The sequence below is a fragment of the Panthera onca genome, chromosome D4 (assembly GCF_046562875.1).
Source record: "Panthera onca isolate mPanOnc1 chromosome D4, mPanOnc1 haplotype 2, whole genome shotgun sequence".
In the NCBI taxonomy this organism is placed as follows: Eukaryota; Metazoa; Chordata; class Mammalia; order Carnivora; family Felidae; genus Panthera; species Panthera onca.
The window spans coordinates 74,745,095-74,767,256 of record NC_138351.1 but is presented as its reverse complement, the minus strand read 5'-3'; the positions used below and the strand labels follow the sequence as shown (position 1 = coordinate 74,767,256).

The window sequence follows — 22,162 nt, the reverse complement described above, 5'->3', positions numbered from 1 at the left end:
GGGCTCATCAAGTTATATTTTATGAGCCACTTAAAAACAGGCCTCCCGGGGGCGCCTGGGCAGCTCGGTTGAGCGTCCAACTCCTGATTTCCTCTCGTTTGTGAGAGGGAACCCCGTCACACTCGTGCCCATGGTGCAGAGCCCGCTTGGGATTCTCTGGCCGCCCCTCTCCCCCCACCCCCCCCCACCCCACTCACACACAGGCTCTCTCCCTCTCTCTCAAAAATGAACATTAAAAATAAGCCTTCTGTTAAAAAATCCAAGATTTCTTGATCCTCTTGAAATCCACCCCAGCAGCTCACCACGGGGCAGGCACTGAGGGGGGACGGTCCCTCGAGATGAGGCCTCCCCTGCAGTGCCCCTGCTGGCCTGCCAGGTCCTAGAGACAGGTGCGACAGATGCGACCGGGTTGAAGCACGTCTGTCACCCTGAGTCAGGAGCCCAGGGTGCTCGTCCCAGACGGCACCACAATCATTCTCTCTCAAGTGGGTGCCTGGAATACTCACTTGGGTCTTAAATAGGCTCACCTCAAATTTTCTCCTACTAAAGATCCTGGTCACATCTGTCACGTGATCGATGTGGCTGGTCAGTAAAGAAACAGCCCCCTTTAAAAAAAACTTTAAGGGCGCCTGGGTGGCTCAGTCGGTTGAGCATCCGACTTCGGCTCAGGTCACGATCTCGCGGTTCGTGAGTTCGAGCCCCGCGTCTGGCTCTGTGCCCAGAGCCTGCTTCGGATTCTGTGTCTCCCTCTCGCTCTCTCTCTGCCCCCCCCCCCCACACTCTGCCTCTCTCTCAAAAATAAACAAACATTAAAAAGAAAACAAAACTTGAAAACCCAGAGACAGGCCCTTGGGCTGTACGAAGGCTCTGGGCCATGCCCGGTCCCTCTGCGACCGTGACATTCAAAGCATGGGGGAGGGCCCTCGGCTACAGTGGACTCAACCAACTTGTTCCAGCCGCACGGAAACTCCTCGATTAAACGTCCGTCAGCCCCTCTGGGGAACGCCTACGCGGTACACTTCACAGGCCGCTCCCACGAGACGGTTCTGAGGGCAGGGCCGACGGCCCAGCTCGGCAGCCCACTCGCGAGATGCTCCACAGGATTCGGGGGGATTTGTTCGGCCAATCCGCGCGCCACCTCCTCTTCAAGGGCAGCGCCTCGTCATCTGGTTGAGGCAAGGATAAAGCAAGACAGTGTTTGCCTTCGAGCAGACCCCTCACGGCCGCTCACCCTTCTGGCTCACTCAGGCCACGCTGCTGGCCTTCTGCTGGCGTCCTCTCTCCTTCCACTTGCTCGCCCTCCGCCTGACTATTCAAGCGAAGCCCTGAGGCGCGGGTCTGGGGTGTGGCCTGCAGAAGTCCACCCAGGCCGGAACTCGGCAAAGCCACGGACACTCTTCCCCAACCGGAGGGTGATACAACACACAGTCACACGTGTCCCTGGGGAGGCCGATGTTGCCGGGTTCGGGGTCACAAGAGGCACACAAGTAACCACTGGACAAGGACACCTGGACGTGGCCCTCGGGCACTGGGCTTGTAGGACTCAGATGAAGTCCCTCCTTCTTGTGAGGGACAATGCTCCTTAAAGCAAGGTCCACACGAGCCCCTTCTTTCCCTCATTTATCAACACGTCTGCTGCGCCGGGTCTCGTGCCGGTTACGAGTAACGGACTCAGGTAAGGAGCTGACACCCCGACCTTACTCCGGCTGTGTCACCCCCGGGATCCTGCCTCCGGCCCATCTCTACTCACCAGGGCCCTGCTCCTCACCGGATGACACGGCCCGACGCCAGACCCAAGAAATGACACCACACACCGCCATCTTCCTAAAGGTTGTTTTATTGTAAAACCATAAATACAACACTGACATGAAATCGTTTAAGTAACTGACCCTCTCTAACCATTAAAAGGATGTCTTTTTGCCTTGGCATCAACCAACTGGGAAATAATGTTGCAAGAATTCGGGGGTAGGGTGTGAATTCTGGGCGGGGGCTTTTGGCGATTTAAGGAACCAAGCGGAACCTTCCTCTTCTTCCTGGGAATGTCCCACTTTTGGACAAGAACAGACAGGTAAAAACAGCAACATTGAAACAGCTCAGTTTTAAATTTTATTACTTTGTAAAAATCTTTTTTTTTTTTTTTCCTGTTCCTTTCCTCCATTTCACATCAGAAAAAGTTTTAAACATCACGAAACGGATTTGGCTGTAAATGGAGATACGGTACCAAAACAAAGTGAAACGAAAATCCCAAAGGACGAACAAAAAAACCCTAAATAAACCCTCAAGTTTGGTCTCGGGGGTTTACGTATCACAAGAACCGTCAACTCAACCCCCATGCAACGTGACTCCTTGGAGAGCTGTTGGATCCACACCAACGACACAGGAGACCGCGAACAACGTCTTTTGTTAATTAACACAGCAAGGGTGACACTAGGTAACTTTTTTTTAAATACAGTACATGGTACGCAGGGTCCCAAGATGGCCCTGCATAAACCCCTCGTGGAGACTGGAGCCAAGCACTGGCTGTTTATAAAAATATTGTGTTGCTACAAAAGTATAAATTAATGCTACCGGTATTAAGAAATATTAAACACATAAAACTTATAAGGATTAAGAAAAATATTCATTAATACCTGTAGAAAACTCTGGCCTAAAAAAGATATTTTTTTTGTGTTTGTTTTTTTGTAAATTTTTTTTTTTTTGTATTTTTTTAAGATGACTTGAGTTTCTTGCACTCGAAGAGAGAGACACAGTCAGATGTGCCTATGGTATTGCCTAGAACGTCTTAACTACTGAGAAAGGATGGGGTGCACGCACGTGGTTACTGAGCGGGGTACAGGGAGGGAGGGGCACCAAGGCTTTCTCGAGATTTACCTGATGTGAAAGAATCACCGATGCGAAGTTGCAGGGAAAAGAAAAAGGCAGGATCAGAAAACAACTGAAAATAATTTACGCTTCTTAAAAAATATCTCTGCTTCGGGTGGTTGTACAAAATGATTTCCTGATGCTTGGGATCTGAATGGCCCCGGACGCGCTGCCCGGCGGGTCCTCTCTCTCCTGGCTGGCGAGTCCCAGCCCCATGCCAGTCCGCGAGCTGGCTCGCCGCCTGGGAACCCGGCCCCCCCACCCCCACCCCCCGGCTGGGCGGGAGGGAGGGCCCCAGGCGGGGACCGGCTGGCACCTGGGTTGTGGGAGGAGGCCTCCTTCCGGCTGGCCGCAGACCCCACGGTCTCTGCCGACCTGGACTTCAGGAAGCGCCACAGGGATCCCAGGCCCCTGAGGTTGCGGACAAGGCTGGGCTGTGCCCCTTTAAGGAACTTTGGTTCGAAGAGTCAAGGTGCCCGGTGGGGACGCACGGGTGGGTAGGACCCTCGTGGGTCCTGATGCTGACGCCCAACTGCAGACCTAGCGAATCCTTCTCTGGAACAGGAGCTGGATCTTTAAAGCGACACCCGTGGTGGTGGCCGGTGGCAGCCGTGGGGGCATGAACAGAAGCCAACGGCGACCTAAGGACCTTCCCCCTCATCAAAGCGGGAGCAGGTGCGTCTTCACACAGAACCCACAGGCCCCTCCAGGGAAAGGCAGGCCTCTACTGACCACCGTCCTCAAACCCGAATGAGAGAGGAAGAAAAACAATACCACCACCACCACCACCAAATCCTCCAGAAGACCCTGAAGAGGGGAAACCGGGAGGGAAACATAAGAGGACAAGACACTGTATCATTGGTTCACCATAACTGGCCTAGCAAACGTTAGCCACAGTGAAGAGAGGGGCAGGCCCCCTCCCAGTCCTCCCCACGGCCCAGCTGGATCCGGGGGCCTGGGCTGGGGTCGGCAGGGCTGAGGCGGGAGCCCCCACCGACGGTCTCCAGGGGACGGCCGGAGCCTGACTCAGCCTCTCTGTTCTACCTAAACCAGCAGCCTTTCCGGGAGCTCCCCGTCAGGTACGCCCCGGGGACACAGGCGCCATGCTGTGAACTCACCCCAGCTCAGCGGGGCGGGAGGAGACCGCTCCCGACGCCCCGTGTTACCTCCTCTTCCCGTCTCTGCGAGCGCAGCCATCGTGACGATGGCTCCCAGGTACTGCCCCCCTCCTGGGCGGTCGCTCACAGGAGCTCAGCTCCGTCCGCAACCCAGCTTTCCTTCAAGCCTTTCTCGTGAACGCGTGGCCCCCGAGAGTGCGTGCGGCATCCCTGACGTCTCCCCAGGTTGCCCCTCGCATAAGCACAGGGGCCTCCTGAAGGCGAGATGAGGCTTCACAGTGGAAAACACGCCTTGCAGAGTTTTTCCCTGGTGTTTCTTGAAAGTGCAGGAGATAAAGAGCAAACTCAGGGAGAGATCACTTGCCAGCCAATGGACCAGATGCAAAAAGAAAGTCCTTCCTCGGACGGTTCTCTCACCAGGAAACCTTTGTACCCTTCTCCCAGCCAAGGGCCGGTCCCCGGCAGCCAAGCCAGAGGCCATCAGGTGGGGACGGTGGCAAAGGAACCTCGCTGGCAGGTACGGCCCGCGGCTTTCTGCACCACGAACTCCCAAGGTGAAGTGCAGGCAGGAGCTCTGCTCACGTGGCCCCTCCGTTTCGCTTCCCGGCTTTCGGCCCCCATCTGAGGGAGGCCTGGCTGGTGGACCCGGGCACAGGGAGGGAGAACGGCGTTGGGACAAGAGCAGCCACGCCCAGGCTACTCCATCGACCACCCGTGAGGCTGCAGTCCTTGGCCCTGGCTTTGGTGGTGAAGCCCAGTGGCCTCACGGGAGGGGAAAACACCCCGCAGAGGGGAGGCGCGTTCTCTCCACCTCCCCCCTGGCCTCCACAGATGTCAGCGCCAGACCATTTCTGTCCTGGGAATCGCATGGCTTGAGGCAGGCCGTGTCCGAGTCAGCAGACGACCACCTTGAGCGGTCGAGAACATGACAGAAATGGCCCTATTTCCTGCTCTGCCAGCAACCAAGGGCCTGCGGTGGAAAGTCCCAAAGTGGTCACAGAACGGGGGTGCAGAAGACAGAATCTTTCTGAAGGTCGATGCCACGGGAGGTGCCGGGAGATGAACTGGAAGAGTCTACCTCAGTCCTTTGGCTAAACTAGAATGTGGGTAAGGTGGATATTGCTGGAAACGAGGGGCCAGTGGCTGAGCCTGTGAGATCTTTGGATTTTACTAAGCTGTTCACTGCAGCAAGATGTGCACTACGGGAATGGCCTGCGTGAGAAAGCCGACTGAAGGGGCACCTTGATACAGCCTTTCCTGTTTGCGACCCCAGTTTTGGAGGAACCAGTGGCTGCAAGAGAGAAAGGACCACCTGCCACCTTGTCACCATCCTGGAGGAGGCAGCCCCTGGAGACAGCGTTGAGAGTGTCCAGTGGCATCCACCTTAAACTTGCAGAGCAAGCCAAGCCCGGAGGGTTGGAAAAAAGAACAGAACGGGGGTGGGGGGTGGGGGGTGGGGACACATAGGACTTCATACCTAAAGTTTAGTTAACTAGACTTCCTCGAATTTTCACTCTGGAGGCCAGATATCCCCGTGTTCCAAACAGAATGTGGAGTGCTCTAAACGCATTATCTGGGCTTGGTCTCTGATGGCTTTGCAAGAGAGTAAAATGTCTGTTTTCTAACTAACTGGCCCAAACACGGGGCAACGGCGTAACCACTCTGCCTTCAGTAGAGAGAGGACGGGCTCCGAGGCTCTGCTCCCACCAACCACACCAAGTGGGCAACTCTGATCCTCCTCGTGCGGTTCAAAGGGCCAGGTTGCGGACCCTCCCCCAGCAGCAAAGCAAAACCGGAGGGGCCTTTTGCTGCAGGATGCATCTGTCACTCTTCAGCAACCCTGCAGCTGCCTTCTGGAATGTCCTCAAAGCTCTGATTGTAAGGTCTGCTGATGCTCCCACGCGCTCTAGAAAGCGCCATCAGGTGACTGTCCAGTGCAGATGGAGGCTCTTCTGGTGACGTGACCCAATTGGAAATGGGGGGGGGAAATACCCAGAGCTTCTCCAGGAGAGGAAATGGCACATTGGTTCCCGAGACCACGGCTTGCTGGAGCGAAGCTTCGAACGGCCACACTTTGATGCGTTTTAGTACGTCCAACACTTGGGAGGGGAAAGCTGGGTTAGTTCTCATGAGGTGACGTGAGCGGGCTCGGCCCCCAGGGACACTGTTCTGGCCTATAATCCTAAGCCTTCTTGAGTCTCTGAACCAACTCGACTTCCCCATCTGCTACGGACCCGGGGATGGGGATGTTGTACAGTGCTTTTTGGAATCGAGGTATCTCACGGCTAAGTAATGCTTTATTAACAGGAAGGGATGGAGTGGAGTCAACCCTCAAAATGGTAAAACGTGCCTTTGCAGAGTCCTCCGTGATGGTGGTCGTTCTTCGCCCGAAGCCCTTGGCGTAACCATCTGTATCCTACAGGTGTGGGCACCGGGGGGACAGGCAGCCACGGGCACGTTACTCGTGGAGAGGTGGGGTGGGGGGTGGAGTACTGACCGTGACAGAACCACCTCGTATAAGGGCAAAGGGGCCACCCTCTTGCCATATGGACTGAGTGTGTAAAACGTAAATTCCTCATGGAGAGAAAAGCCATCTTTCATAGCCTCAAGGGGAATGTGGTCTGATAATGCCATTCTACCTTCAAGACATCAACTGTTAGGCCCACAAGGCACCGTGCTCAACTACTGTCCTGGAAGGAGGGCTGAGGCCCACGTGGGGAACCCCAGGCTGCGGGCAATGGAACCACCGGAATCCCTGGGGTCCTGGGGAGGGGGGAGGGGCCGTGGGTCCGAGGCGAGACAGACGTGAACATGGGTGGACTCAGGAGTCCCTGTGGAGCCGGAAGTGTCAGTGACGGGGCGAGTAGTGTAATGCACTCTGGGTATATAAATCAGACATTCGCAGTACCAGACACGGCGAACCAGGAGGACGGGCCTTCCGCTTACATTCAGGAACACTCCCAAGCCACATGCTTCCCTATGGCTTCCACCGAACCCCACCTCTGTGAAATCCGTGACTCCAACCCCACTCCTGGTTCCCAAATAGCCAAGCCAAGTACGTTCATGGTCTTGGCTGTTCAAATACATGAAAATGGGACTGTACAGGGAGGGCTAATAAAAACCTTAGGATACTGAGTATACCACTGAGATGAGCTAGTTTACAGTGTGATTTGAGGAACAAAAAGGGCAAATGGGAAAAAAAAAAAACAACAAAAACCTCCAAAACATAAGTTACAGACATTCAGTGCCTCCTAGCAGAGTCTAAAATCAAATTTGAAAAAAAAAAAAAAAAAAGGTAAAAACTGCTAAAATGTTAGGAAAAACAATTATTAAGGAGTGGAGACAGTATCTATACTTCTTTAAAAAATGTTTTTTTTCTATCTTATATTAAAAAGCAAAAAGTCAGCTTTATATTCTTAAAGTCTCCTTTCCTGATTTGGGGAGATAGATAGATGTGTTTCTAAGGCGGCTGCCCTGTGACACCCAAGGGTATCTCGAAGGCAACAGCTCAATGCCCTGAAGGTGAACGAGAACAAAGTCCAGTGCAGAAACTGTCCATCTGATGCAGTCTGGAGAATCCATGGCAGAGCAGCCGGGGAGGGGTGGGTGCATGAGGGTCAGGAGGGCGTGGAGGGGGGGGGGGGGAGGGTCGGGAGGGATGGGTGGGGACCATGGGGTCAAGGACAGAGAGCGTCAAGTCACTTCAGATCTCAGCTGCCTGAACGTTTTACGACATCAGCTTTCTACCAATCTGCACACCTGAAAACGGAGTCTTTAAAGCCCCCTCACTGAGAAAAGGAGGTGAAGCGTCTTCCCTCTTTCCCACTCAGCTTTCCTGACACACCCAGTTTAATGCACATGCGCCCGCGAGCAGGCACGTGCACATGCACCAGGGCTGTGTGTGTGTGCATGCGTGCACAGAGCTGCCGTGGCTGCGCAGACGAGCACGGGGCCCCCACGCCCCACACCCAGGGTGCACGTGCTGGGACACGTCCACACGTGTGCGGGTGTGCACACACATGCACACACACACTGAAAAAGCACTTAAGTTTCCAGGGGGCATTTATAATGAGGTCCACAGTGTTTAGAACTTAAATTCCTTTTCTTTGTTTGCGACAGTGTTTTGTGTGTGTGTGTGTGTGTGTGTGTGTGTGTGTGTGTGTGTGTTTTCCTAATGTTTCTCTTCTCTTTTTCTCTTCTTTTCTTTCTTATTTCTTTTTGTTCCGAAGTCAAGTCTTAAAGCATGTTGGATTTCAGAAACATGAGTTTGTTCATATCTTCCGGACTGAGCAGTCGCCTCCTTTTGATTAGAAGCGCTTGCTCACACATATTTACACACCCGCTCCTGGCCCCCACGGCCGGGACCGCGAGCAGCCAGAAGGCCAGCTTGGCGAGTTTCGTGTGCTTTTGGGTAACGCACGACCAGTACTGGAAGAGATCAGGGGTGGCCTGGAAGAGGGGCTCCTGCAGGTAATCGTACACTTCATTTTTCCCAAGCCGATCGTCTTCCTGAGCTGCAGGGTTCTCGCCCGCGGCGGAGCGGGGCTTCTTGGCGGAGGGCTCGAAGTCGGCCTCCTCGGCCCAGGACTCCTTCACCTCGTTGATGAGCTCGCACACCTTGCCGATGATCTCCTCGTGCTGGTAGGGCGGGACGGGCCGCAGCTTCTGCTGCGGGTCCAGGATCATGGCCACCTTGTGCGCCGGGTGCACTTTGAAGTTCTCCTTGAGGGCCTCCAGGAAGAGGTGACACAGCTTGCTGACGGTGCCCGCGTCATTGGCCTTGGCCGTGAACAGCTTCTCCAGCCTGACGTAGGTGGGCAGCACGAGCTGCAGGGTGGGCTGGCTCTCGTTGCTCAGCTCGATGACCGCCTGCTTCACCGGCGTCAGGATGGCCGCCAGGTTGCTGAGCAGGTGCTTGTTGAGGCTCTGGATGAGGTTCATCTTCTTGGCGCGGCTGTAGAACTCGCAGATCTGCTCGTAGCGCTCGTGTACCAGCAGCAGCGAGTCCGTGACCGAGTTCCAGCAGGGCGGCGGCGAGGTCTCCTCGAGGGACCCGAAGGTCTCCTTGGCCAGGCCCGTGGAGCCCGCCAGGTCCTCGCACACGTTGAGCAGCTCGATGACCTCGTGCATGCTGCGGGCCTGCAGCGTCCGCTTGCTCAGCACGCTCTGCACCACCGAGTTCAAGGCACAGGCTGAGCAGCGAAGGCACATGCCGGCCTTGGAGAAAGCGGACGCGCTCACCCGGCAGTCGGTCACGTACACTGTCCTGATCTCGGACATCACAAACTCCGACAGCACGTTCTGTACCCAGTGGTGCACCAGGTCGCCGCTGTCGCGAATGTCCGCGCCCTTCACGCCCAGCACGTAGCTCTTGATGTGGTTGCCCTCAGCCTGGTAGGCTGTGAGGATGTAACAGGAGTCGGGGCCGACGCTCTGCGAGTGGCAGGTGACACCGATGCCCAGGCAGGCGTTGCTGCCCAAGGCACACGTCACCTTCACCTTCACCTGGTTGTACATGCGGGGCAGGTGCTTCAGCGCCAGTGTGTTGAAGTTGCCCAGGATCTCCGTGACCGAGAAGGCCCCGTAGCGGGCACCACTGTCCACCAGAGTCTGGGCCAGTTTCAAGAACTCCTTCCCACTCACCACGCTCAGTGCGCCCAGGTCAGCGCACATGACCCTCAGCAGCCGCTCTGCGATATTCTGCCGCTCCTTCTCGGGGATCATGCTGTTGGGTGTTAAACCGCCGGTCATGGCTGGCAGGGGACACAAAGAGAGACGGAATTCAACTCGGCATCTGAGGTTCCTTTCCCTGGCAGCAGCCTGCCACTCTAGGCATCTAGTGTTTGGAATTACGAGTAGGTTTCCTCTGGTACACAAACTGGCGGTGCTGGTGGCCTTTGATGTGTGACGGTCTCGCGGGAATGATGTTCTAGCATCGATTAGTAATGTCTGCTGTGAGCACGGGAACAGAATACAGCAGCATGTGTATAACACACGTGCTACATGTGTCATTCACCTAGACCTTCGAGGCCAACTAGTCTACCTTCTTCCTCGATACAGGAATTGCCTCCAGTAAAGGGATCTCTAGTGAATAAAAACAAGGAGGCCACGGTATCAGGAAAGAGCAGCCAGCAGAAACTGAGGTGACTGTGATTCCAGTTCTGACTCTTATCGCTATTATGTGCTCTCTGACCACAAGAAGATCACCTCCTCTCCCTGGGCTTCCTTCTGCCCATCCCGTGAGGCCACGATTCCCACAGATGAGGTCTGAGGTGTGTAAGAGCTTCAGATGCGGTCTTGAATCATCAGGAGAGGCACAGGTGGTGGGATGGGGGGCAGAGGGAAACGATGGAGCGGGGACTAGGGGTGCCTAGGGCGACCTGCGCGAGCCCCTGGGCTCTGGCCTGGGAGACACCTACTGTTGTTGGCGCTGTTCCTCTGGGCCTGCGGTTTCCACTTCTCTTCTACAACAGCGGGTGGCGATCGGGACTGGTTGGAGGCGATGTTGTTCTCGTTGTCTGCTGCAGGCACAAAAGGGGATAGCGTGTGACCCTGAGGTACAAGAGGCTCGCCAACTAACAAGAACTACAGCGTGGTGGGTGAAGTAAGTCCAAACCAGGCTTCTAGGACCCAGGCCTGGGTCCAAATCCTGGCTCCTGTCCACACAATCATCTTGTTGTCCGCAAAGCCTCACAAAGCCTCAACTCGGTCACTTGAAAGAAAGAGGATGAGCACAAGGACGTGACCCATGTGCTGGAGGGACTAACCAGAGAAGACGCAGGGAGAGACCTGAGCACAGGGCTGAGGGCACAGCAGGTGCACAGTGGGCGGGAGTCTGTCCGGGAGACCCCACACCCACACACAACACACATTCGAGCTCAGAAATGTGCGAGGGCAAGGGGGCGCCTGGGGGACTCCGTCAGTTAAGTATCCGACTTCAGCTTAGGACATGATCTTGCAGTCTATGGGTTCAAGCCCCACGTCAGGCTCTATACTGACAGCTCATGCCTATTCTCCTCCCTTCATGGCTACTCCTTGCCATTTTCATACAATAAATTTTTTTAATGTTTATTTATTTTTGAGACAGAGAGAGACAGAGCCTGAGTGAGGGAGGGACAGAGAGAGAGAGAGGGAGACACAGAATCTGAAGCAGGCTCCAGGCTCTGAGCTGTCAGCACAGAGCCCGATGTGGGGCTCAAACCCACGAGCTGTGAGATCATGACGTGAGCCAAAGTCAGATGTTTCGCCGACTGAGCCACTCAGGAGCCCCTATGGGGTAATTTCTGAGTGGAAAAGGTCTGAGTAACATGCCTGTCATTACAAATGGCCACACAGTCTTCTGTCACATGATATACAATAGGTTGCTTAACTACACACCACATGCTGAGTTTCTGGGCTGTTTCCAATATTACTGTTCTGCTATGAACTCACCTGCCTAAACTGATATTCTAATATTGTTTCTCTGTGCTTTTGTTGTTGTTATGGGTTTATTTCCCTGAAATATCATGTTACAGGTAGAATCACAAATCTGAGGATATGAACGGGTCAGTGACACTTGTTCAAGGTTGCCGGACATCTTCCATCCTTCTCAATTAAAGGCATCGGGCCTTGGAGGCCAAGGCCACAATTTTCATACTGAGAGAAGAGGATACCCCAATATCTATGTGTTCAGCCCTGCAGGGCTAATTAGAAGCTCTAAGATACCTACTGGAAGGAGCGTATTACAATCACTAGGGCAGGTGGATGTGAAGACTGTAACAACAAGGGAAAAATGCATAATGAAAAGGGAAGATCTCATCACAGTTTTGTACACATTATTCATATATGCATTTGAGACTTGCAAGTCAGGTAGCAAACAAATCTATGCATCAAAAATAGACGGGGAGGGGACTTTCACTTCCACCCATTAAGGACGACCTGCTGTGGTAGTGGTTCATCAGCTACAAGCAACTGTGAATACTCATACCGCTGCTTTCAGACAGGTAAGCCGGAAAAAGAAGAACAACTGTGGTAAAGCAATAGGATGGCCCGGCTTGCCTGAACACCGTTCCCAAGCTGCAGCACAGGGACAGGGAACTGGCACAGAGCCCAGTGGTCTTGTGGATTTGAAGAGGCAAAAATCAATGTTCAGAAGGCCCAAGGGAGCTAGAATTTACAGGGAAAAGTACCAGAGAGGAGGGAGTTACACATAGAAAGCTCCGGAGACCTTCAGTAGGGTTCCCTGGAGTCTGCTCAATACTCACCTGCCCCAGCATAGGGTCAAATTCCATAAGACTGGGGAAAGGATCACGAGAAAGCAGGGAGGGGGTGGGGGGGAGGAAACAAATTGCATTCTCTTAACCAGAAAGGAGACCTCAATGCATAAGGAATAATGAGGGTCCCCTCATTATGGGGCAACATTAGCCATAGATTAAGGGTGGCACTAGACCTACCCTAATACGAGTCAGCCTCCAAAGTACCAAGGTGGTCCTAAGTAACTAAACTGTAAACCAGAACAAAGTTCAGTGCTTCTTCAAAATCTAATGCCTAACAACATAAAAATTCACAGTGTCAATTATCCAATGAAAAAGCATCAAGCATTTGAAACAGCAGGAAAATATGACCTATCGCCAGGAGAAAAACCAATCAGAAGCAGAGCCACAAAGGACAGAGATGATGGAATCTTCCAATAAGGAGCTTACGGCAGCAGTCACAAATATCAGAACTGTGCTCAAAGTCATGAAGGAGAACATGAATACCATCAGGAGAACAATGGAAGATGTGAAACACCCCAAACAAAAACTAACCAACCCAAGTGGAACTTGTAGATATACAAATAAACTGTATAGTTAAAAAACACACAGTATAGGATCGGGGGTGCCTGCATGGCTCAGTCGGTTAAGTGTCCGACTTTGGCTCAGATCATGATCTCGTGGTTCATGAGTTCGAGCCCCACGTTGGGCTCTGTGTTAACAGCTCAGAGCCTGGAGCCTGCTTTGGATTCTTTCTCTCTGCCCCTCCCCGGCTCACGTTCTGTCTCTGTCTCTCTCTCAAGAATAAATAAGCATTAAAAAAAACCAAACATACAGTAAGAAATAAAAGATCAGATGCCACAGAAGAAAAAATTCAGTGAAGAAAGAGCAAGAGAACTACCCAACATGAAAAACAAAAAGGGTAAAAGGCTTAAAATAAATGAACGGATCATGGACACTATCAGTTTAGTATATATATGCAATTGGGGTTCCTTTTCTTGGGAAAAGGAAAATAGATAGAAAATAGATAAATACAAAAGAGAAAAATAATGAAACTGAAAGCTGCTTCTTTGTAAAAATAAAGAAAATGGATAAAATTCTAAGCCAAAAAGGTTAAAAAAAAAAAAGAGGGCACAAATTATTAGTATCAGGAATGAAAGAAGGGGATAGCAATACATACACAGATATCAGAGGCATTAAAATGATTATGAACAAATTTATGCTAATAAACTCAACCACTCAAGTGACACAAACACCCTAAAAGATACAAAATACTCAAATTCACTCAAGAAGACACAGATAACCTGAAATAGTCCTATATCTATTACAGACATTGAGTTCACAGTTAAATAACCAGTCACAAAGAAAAATCCCATATGGGTTCACTGGAGAATCTGACTAAAGATTCAAGGCAAAAGCAATACAAATTCTACACCAATTATTCCAGAAAAAAGATAAGAACATCTCTCGATTCATTCTATGAGGCTGGCATTACCCTGATCCTAAGCTAGAAAAAAACACTGCAGGTGAAGAACTATATATAACCCAATATCCCTCATAAACATACACATAAACATCCTTAACCAAATATTAGCAAACTAAATACAGCAATATAAAAAATAATCGTGACTAAGCGGAATTTACCCCAGAAACGTAAGCTGAGGTTAAAAAAAGAAATCCAATCAGTGCAATTTTCCACTAAGAGAAAGTAAGAAAAGGGGCGCCTAGGTGGCTCAGTCGGTTAAGCGTACGACTTAAGCTCAGGTCATGATCTGTCTGCGGGTTTGAGTCCCGCATCAGGCTCTGTGCTGACAGCTCAGAGCCTAGAGCCTGCTTGGGGTTCTGTGTTGTCTCCCTCTCTCTCTGCCCCTCCCCTGCTCTCCCTCTCTCTTTCTCTCTCTCTCTCAAAAATAAATACACATTAAAAAAAATTTTTTTTTAATTTATTTTTGAGACAGAGCGTGAGCAGGGGAGGGGCAGAGAGAGAGGGAGACATAGAATCCCAAGCAGGCCCCAGGGTCTGAGCTGTCAGCACAGAGCCTGACATGGGGCTCGAACTCACAAACCATGAGATCATGACCTGAGCTGAAGACGGACGCTCAACCAACTGAGCCACCCAGGCGCCCCCCAATTTTTTTTTTTAAAAGAGAAAGTAAGAAGAAAAACAACCTCCATAACCTCCATGGATATACACGCACAGTAAAATGTGACAAAATTTAATACTCCCTCAGGACACAAACTCTTAGGAAACCAGGAAGAGAAGGAAACTTCCTGAACCTTGATAAAGGAAATCTTAAAAAAAAAAAAAAAAAAAAAAAAGTTTGCTGACTTGATAGAAACAAAAAAGATTTTAAGGAAATACTACGAACAATAGTATTCCAACAAATCAAATAACCTGGATGCAACAGACAAATTCTTAGAAAGACTTAAAATACCAAAAACCAACTGAAGAAATAGAAAATCTGAACAGACCTAAAGAAGAAGTTTGATTTATAATCAAAATACTTCCCACAAAAAGAAAGGAAAGCAAAGTCCAGAGTCAGAAGGTTTCACTGGTGAATTCTAATCGTATGTTAAAGGAATTTGTCACAAATTCTTCCCAAAAATAGAAGAGGAGGGGATGTTTCTCAATTCATTCCATGAGGTAAATATTATTCTGATACCCAAATCAGACAAAACAATTACAAGGAAAGAAACCAGAGGCCACTATCCCTTATGACTACAGACACAAACATCTTCAATAAAACAGAGCAGACCAAATCCAGCAATATATAGAACAGATTAAACATCATGAACAAGTGGGATTTATTTCAGGAATACAAGGTTGGTTCAGCATACAAAAATCAATGGAATATGCCATATTAATCCTAACAAAAAAACAAAAAAAAATCATCATCTCAAAAGATGCAGAAAAGGCATTTGACAAATTCAATACCCTTTCACGATAAAAACATTCAGCAAACTAGGAATCGAAGGAACTTTTTCAACCTGACAAGGGGCATCTATGAACAACCCACTACTAACATCATACTTAATGGTTAAACACTGAACACTTTCCCTCTAAGATCAGGGACGAGACAGGAATATCCATTCTTATCTCTTTAATTCAACATGTATCAGAGATTCCAGACAGGGCAAGTAGGAAAAAATAATAATAATTTAAGAAAGCATCCAGATAAGGGGCACCTGGGTGGCTCAGTTGGTTAAGCGTCCAACTTCGGCTCAGGTCATGATCTCACAGTGCATGAGTTCAAGCCCCACATAGGGCTCACTGCTGTCAGCGCAGAGCCCCTTCAGATCCTCTGTCCCCCTCTCTCTGCCCCTTTCCTGTTTATGCTTTCTCAAATTAAAAAAAAAAAAAAAAAAAAAAAAAAACAACCAGCATCCAGATTGGAATGAAAGAAAAAAAATACATCTCTATCTGCAGATGACGTGATTGTGTACATAAACAACCCTATGGAATCCGCACACACACAAAACTATTAGAAACAGTAAGTAAGTTTAGCAAGGTTGCAGGAAACAAGATCGACATATATGAAAAAGAAATCAATTTTATTTCTTTATACTAGCAAATGAGCACCCCCCAAAATTAAATTAAGAAAAGAATTCCATTTTGAAATCACATCTAAAAGAATAAAAGTAAGAGGTTAGAGTGGGAGAGAGCCAAAGCATAAGAGACTGTTAAAAACTGAGAACAAACTGAGGGTTGATGGGGGGTGGGAGGGAGGGGTGGGTGGGGGATGGGTATTGAGGAGGGCACCTTTTGGGATGAGCACTGGGTGTTGTATGGAAACCAATTTGACAATAAACTTCAAATATTGAGAAAATAAATAAATAAAAGAATAAAAGTTAGCAATAAATTACAAAAGAAGTGCAAGATTTGTACACGGAAAACTAAAAACACGATTGAAAGAACTCAAAGATTTAAATAAACAGAAAGACATTCCATGTTCATAGATTGTTGGATTTAATACTGTGAAAATGGCAATACTCCCCAAACTAATCTAGATTTAACACAATCCCTATCAAAATCCTTGCTGGCTTTTTTTTTTTTTTTTTTTTTTTTTTTTAACAGAAATTGACAAGCTGAGCCTAAAATTCATGTGGGAATGCAAGAGATGCAGAAGAGCCAAGTCAATCTTGAAAAAGAACAAAGTTGGAGGGCTCACATTTCCTGATTTCCAAACAACTACAAAGCTACATTATTAATCAAGACAGTGTGGTACTGACACAAGGACATACGGACTGATGGAACAGAATTCGGATTTCAGAAATAAACCCTCACACATATGGTAAACTGATTCTTGATAAATGGGGGCACCTGAATGCCTCAGTCGGTTAAACGTCTGAGTTTGGCTGAGGTTATGATATCACGGTTCGTGAATTTAAGCCCCACATCAGGCTCTGTGCTGATAGCTCAGAACCTGCAACCTGCGTTCGATTCTGTGTCTCTCCCTCTCTCTCTCCGCCCCTCCCCTGCTCTCTCTCTCTCTCTCTCAAAAATAAACACACATTAAAAAAAAAGTGGACTTCACCAAAATTTAAACTTCTGTGCTTCAAAGGACAATATCAAGAAAGTAAAAAAGACAACCCACAAAATGGGAGAAAATATTTGCAAATCGTGTATCTACAGAGGTCTTGGATCTAGAATAATGCATAAACAACACTGGCAATTCAATACTAAAAAGACAAAAAATTTAAAAATGGGCAAAGGATCTGAATAGGCATTTCTCTACGGAAGATATCCAAATGGCCCATAAGCACGACAGAACGTTCCAGGTCATTAGTCAGCAGGAATATACAAATGAAAATCACAATGAAATACCGCTTCCCACACACTCGGATGGCTAAAACAAGAAGTCTGGTAACTGCAAGTACCTTGAGCGAATGTGGAGAAATCAGACCCCACAGTCTGGCAATTCCCAAACACGAGTGATCATGTGACCCCAAATTTCCACTCCCAGCGATATACCCAATAGAGATAAAAAACACATGTCCACACAGAAACGTGTATTTGAACGTTCACAGCAGGTTTGTTCACAATAGCCCCAAACTGGAGACAACTTCGATGCCCATCCATTGGTGACTGGATAAACAAACTCTGGCATATCTAAACAATGGTGTACTACTCAGAAATAAAAAGGAATTACTGATAACACAGAACATGGATTGAACTCAAAAGTACGCTGACAGAAGCCAGACACAACAAACGAAATGCCATATAATTCCATTTATATAAAACTCCAGTAAAAGCAAAACTCTGGCAAGAGAAGCAGAGAGTAGTTGCCAGGGCTGGGGTCGGGGAGGAAACTGGCTACAAGGAGGCAGGAGGGAACTTGTGGGGTGGATGGTGAACGTGATACATCTTGATAGATTCAATGGCTACCAGTTGTCAAAATGATCAAACCGCACTCTTAAAACTGGTGAATTCCATTCATGCACATTATATCTTCATAAACCCAGTTTTTAAACAACAGAAAAGAAACCCACTGAAAGAGTAACAACAGCGGTTAAGCTCTGAGTAGTGAGATGATGGCTGATCCTTCACTTGCCAATTTCCCTGCCAGGTTCCCAATTTCTTTTAATGAGTAGATGTTGCATTTAAAAGGGGGAAACACAAGTTTGAAAATGGAAACCAGCAGCCGTCCTTGTGGACTCTCTCCACCAGGGGACAGGGGTTTGAAGGCCCCGGCTGTGAACCCGGCTCTGCCACGGCTGTGGGGTGTGAGCTTCAGCTAGTCACTTCAACCCTCTGGGCCTCAGTTTCCCCTCCTCTTCCAAAATGCTAAGGTTGGGGCAAAGCCCCAGGGTGATTTCCTCATTCTCTGCCTTTTTGCAGGACCTGGAATCGAGAGGACTCAACCTAGCAGTGGATAACAACGTCTGGTACTAGCTGACTAAAAAAACTTTTTTCTCCATATCCCACCAATACTGCTCCTGACGTGGGGGAGGTACTTGGTAAATGCCCCCCCAAAAGCCTTGATTTATAGCTTGAGCTGAAAATAAGGTGGACTCGGTGTGGCTATCCCCTAAGTACCACAGACGCACACGCACACGTGTGCCCGCATCTGCTCGTGGCCGGGTGCCAAGCCGGAATCAAGGCCATATCCCGGGGAGGGACCACTGCAGGAAGGAGAAAGCAGTTGTTCCCGGCAGAGGATGGGAAAAGAGACACCCGTGGTTGTTCGGTAGCCGCGAACGTACCACAACCCTCAATATTTGACATATGTCACACCCCCAGAACCCTCATGCAGCCTGTGAAGGCACTGATTAGCCCACTTCACAGATGAGATGCTTGAGGCCCAGGGAGGTGAAACACCTCCAAGGGTTCCAGAGATCAAGGGTAGCCATTCCCAAATCCTAACCCCCCAACGGCCAACCTGTGTGCTGCCGGGGGACGTCCCCGTGCCTCTTCTGGCTTAGGTCCTCCTGAACTACTTTAAAAAGAGGCTGGCAAAGGTGACCTCTGAGAGGACTTCCATCTCCGGGAACCTTCCACGTACCCGGCTGAAGAGGGTGGTTATCATGAGTACAGGCTCTGGAGTTCACCGCGAGGGTCACAATCCCTGTCTAACACTGTGGCTGCACAGCTCTGAGTAACTTACTCAGCTCTTCTGTGCCTCGATTTCCAGATCTCTTGAGTGGAGTTAATAGGGACACTTAACTCAGAAGGCTGTTCTGAGGAGTAAATGAGCCAACATGCGTGAGAGTCTTAGAATAAGGTCTGGCACCCAAGGAAGAGCTCAAATGATACATTTTACAAGCTGTTCAACTCTGGGCCGGTGATTATGTTCTGTGAGCCTCAATTTCTTCATCTACATAGTGGGGATGATAACGTCCTCTTGTTCAGGAGATGGGATGAAGTCACCTTTTTAGACACATAGTAATTGCTCACTAAATGTTAGCGATCTCCGGTATTACCACTGCCAAAACATGCTCTTGAACTGTCACCAGGGGCAAGACAAATTTTCCTACAGCACAGAAAAGAAGTTTATTAGGGGGAATTACCCTGTGCCATTCAGCAGGCTCTTAATGAGATTGGTGTTATTCGAGACTGATCCCCCTTATCAGCGACACTGTGAACTGCACAGATCATGACGCTTAATTTTTCTCTATGGAGTCAATCCTTTAATCCCGACTCAGCCTGGCTGGGATTCAGGCTGGCTTTGCACCGGATTGCCAGCGAGGTATTCTCTGCCAGCACTGGACCAGAACAAAGCAGCCCAAAGCTCTCCCTAGAAAACAAGTCGGGATGCTTGGGAGACACAGGGCCACCGGGCACAGCCTTGATTTGCATTTTAATGGCCTCCACCCAACTGCCTGAGGAATGGGGAAGGGCAGCCTCCCAGACTCTTCCCTAATTAGCCTCAAATTCCCAAAGCTGGTTGGGGGTGGGGTGGGGGGGCAGGTGGAGGGTCTGGGTTTCAGAAGAGGAATACACGGACCCTGGACTGTGGGAGTCTCAGGTCCAAAAGGTATATACTGTTACTGATTCGCACAGGGTCAGGTCTGAAGGCCTTCAGCTGGCACTCAAGACCTTCCACGGCCAAGGACGGTTGATGGCAAAGGCAAACAGGAGACGTGAGGCACCCGAAGACTTCCAGGAAGGCAGCCGGAGATCACAGGTTTGCATGCCCTTGTTTTTGAGATGGAGAAGGCCCAGAGAGGGGGACGAGTTTCCTGCCTGGGTCACGTGGCAAAAGGAGGCACACCAGAGCTTGTAGCTCACAGGTCCTAGCTGCCAATCCAGCTCTGTCTGCTCTTAGAGGAGTTCACCAGAAATAAATAGTAACTCCCCCCACCAGAGAGCATGTGAATGAGCGCCTGGGGGACAGCACACACCCAACGAAGAAGCGAAGAAATGAATGAATGCCAAAAAACGAGAGGTCTCACCAAGAGAACAGTCCCTAGCCTACATGAGAGTCCAGCCCTGTGTTCCTCTGCGCAAGTCAGGCCAGACCTGAGAGATTCTACCAAAGATGTGCAAACCCAAGAGAGGTGCAAGCAACGGTAGTAACTGTCGAAACAACAGCAAACTACCGTCACTGAAGCGGCACATGTGGGGCACTTTTCTCTCAGCGGTTCCAATGCCTCCCGAGGACTACCTGGGGCAGGGGCGGCAAGGACAGCTGGCTGCCTCCCTCAGGTTCATGTTTCCCTCTGCAGAGTGCCAGGCTGTCCCTGGACAGTGGCTCTGGGCGTGCTCCCGCCTCTGGAATTTGAGCACATATGACATGTGTCACTTGTGACCCAAAGTGGTAAAGGAGGAAGTGTTTCTCTCCCCGCCGCCCAGTCCGAGAGAGAGGCTCTGAGGAGCCAGGGGAGGACAGAGCCATACGAAGGAAGGAACTCTGCTTCGGTCCCAGAATCACTGTGTTCAAGGCCACCCCACCAGGCCACTTACATGAGGCTGTGATGTGACCCGAGAAGTAAGTGATTATGTTAAACCACTGAGCATCTCCTTAAGACAGGAAGTAGAACAGAAGTGAAGGCACTACAGTGAAAAAACCCTACAACGGGAGGCTTGGCTTTGAAGGCAGGATGGTTTAGAGACGGGGGCCAAGCCCACGAACTTGCAAGGTGGCAGAAGAGCTGATAAAAAGGTCACCTAGACAGCAAGTCACCAGCCTGCAGCCCTGCACCAGTGGTTCTCCATGTACTCCCTGGACACGCGGCCTGAGGACCTGTCACAGGTGCTGAAACCAGGCCCCACCTGGGACCTGCAGACCCCAAAATCAGGATGGGGCCTGTCAATGTGCGCCCTCCCCGGCCCTCCGGGGGACCGGGGTGTGCTCCATCAGGACGGCGGCCGTCAAGTGTGGGACAGTGTGACGGCGAATGCACCTCTCCTGCCTCTGCTCGCCCGAGATCTCAAACCACACCTTGACGTCTCTCATGGTCAGCTCCTATCTGGCGTTAAGGCTCAGCTCAAGAGCTACAGCCCCGGGAAGCCTTCTTCAGCTCGTGCCCCTCTCTGTGCATTCACCTCCCAGGTACACACCTCCCCTGTGAGGCCCCGGGGCCCCCTGAGGGCAGGTCCCACGTCCTGCGGCCACTTCCACTTCCGGGAAAAGGCGGCCTTCGGGCAGGCCATGAGGGAGGGGACTAACGGGGACAGCACCCGGGGGGAGGCGGCTGCCGGTTCCCTTACCTGCATGGGACTGCATGTGCTCCAGCAGGTTGTTGTAGAACTGGAACTGGATCCCACAGGCGCCACAGGTGTAGGGCTCTGGGGCGGGAGGGGGAGAAACGAGGCCGTGTTAGGGGCAGAACCACCTAGGATGCCCTGGAAATGGGAACCCAGACACACACTGGGGCTCTGGGCCCCCCGCCTGCCCGCCCCCGTCACTGACTAGCGAGGGACAGGCTCGGGGGCAGAAGCAATGCCGAGGGGGACTTGCGGATAAACAGACCGTCTAATCCAACCAGGCAGACATTTATTGAGTGCTTACTGTGTGTCAGGCACTGTTCTGGGCACTGGGGACGGGGAGGGGGCGACACTAACGGACCGAGTGCTCTCCGGGGGCAGAGACCATGTCTCGCGTGCTCCACAGCCCACCCTCTGCACAGACGTCGCCGTGAGCCAACAAACGAGTATATGAATGAATGAAAACAAGGCAAAGAACACAGAGGGCAGTAAAGGGGGCGGAAAATAAGCGAGAGAGAAAGGCGGAAAGTGGAGAAAGCCACAGAAGAGGCAAGAGCAAACAGGACAGGGTGAGGACCGGGAAGACAGAGCAGGCGGGCGGGAGGGACAACAGCACACGCGGGAACGGGACCACATAGGCGGGGGGGACCTGAGCTTCCACCTCTGTGTCCCCAGCACTCAAGTCAGCGCCCGACACAGGGAAAAGAGGGAGGAAGAGGAAAGAAGGGAGAAGAAGAAGAGTGACGAAGAGACGCACGGGGAGGCTGAGATGGGCTCGGAAGAGGTGTCCTGAGGCTGCCCCC

At 50.6% G+C, this 22,162-nt stretch overlaps 1 protein-coding gene across 5 annotated transcripts in view; it reads right to left on the bottom strand.

Moving 5' to 3' along the window:
- Nucleotides 1-1,819: 1,819 nt before the first annotated feature.
- Nucleotides 1,820-22,162, bottom strand: part of ZNF618 (zinc finger protein 618) — a 185,122-nt gene continuing 164,779 nt past the window's right edge. For all 5 annotated transcript variants that reach the window (XM_060608917.3, XM_060608915.3, XM_060608920.3 and 2 more), the window contains 3 exons: nt 21,363-21,440; nt 10,400-10,501; nt 1,820-9,733 (listed from right to left, as the gene is read on the bottom strand). In XM_060608917.3, the coding sequence (XP_060464900.1) occupies nt 8,217-9,733; nt 10,400-10,501; nt 21,363-21,440 (1,697 nt within the window). In that variant the 3' untranslated portion in view covers nt 1,820-8,216. The remainder of the gene's footprint in view (nt 9,734-10,399; nt 10,502-21,362; nt 21,441-22,162) is intronic.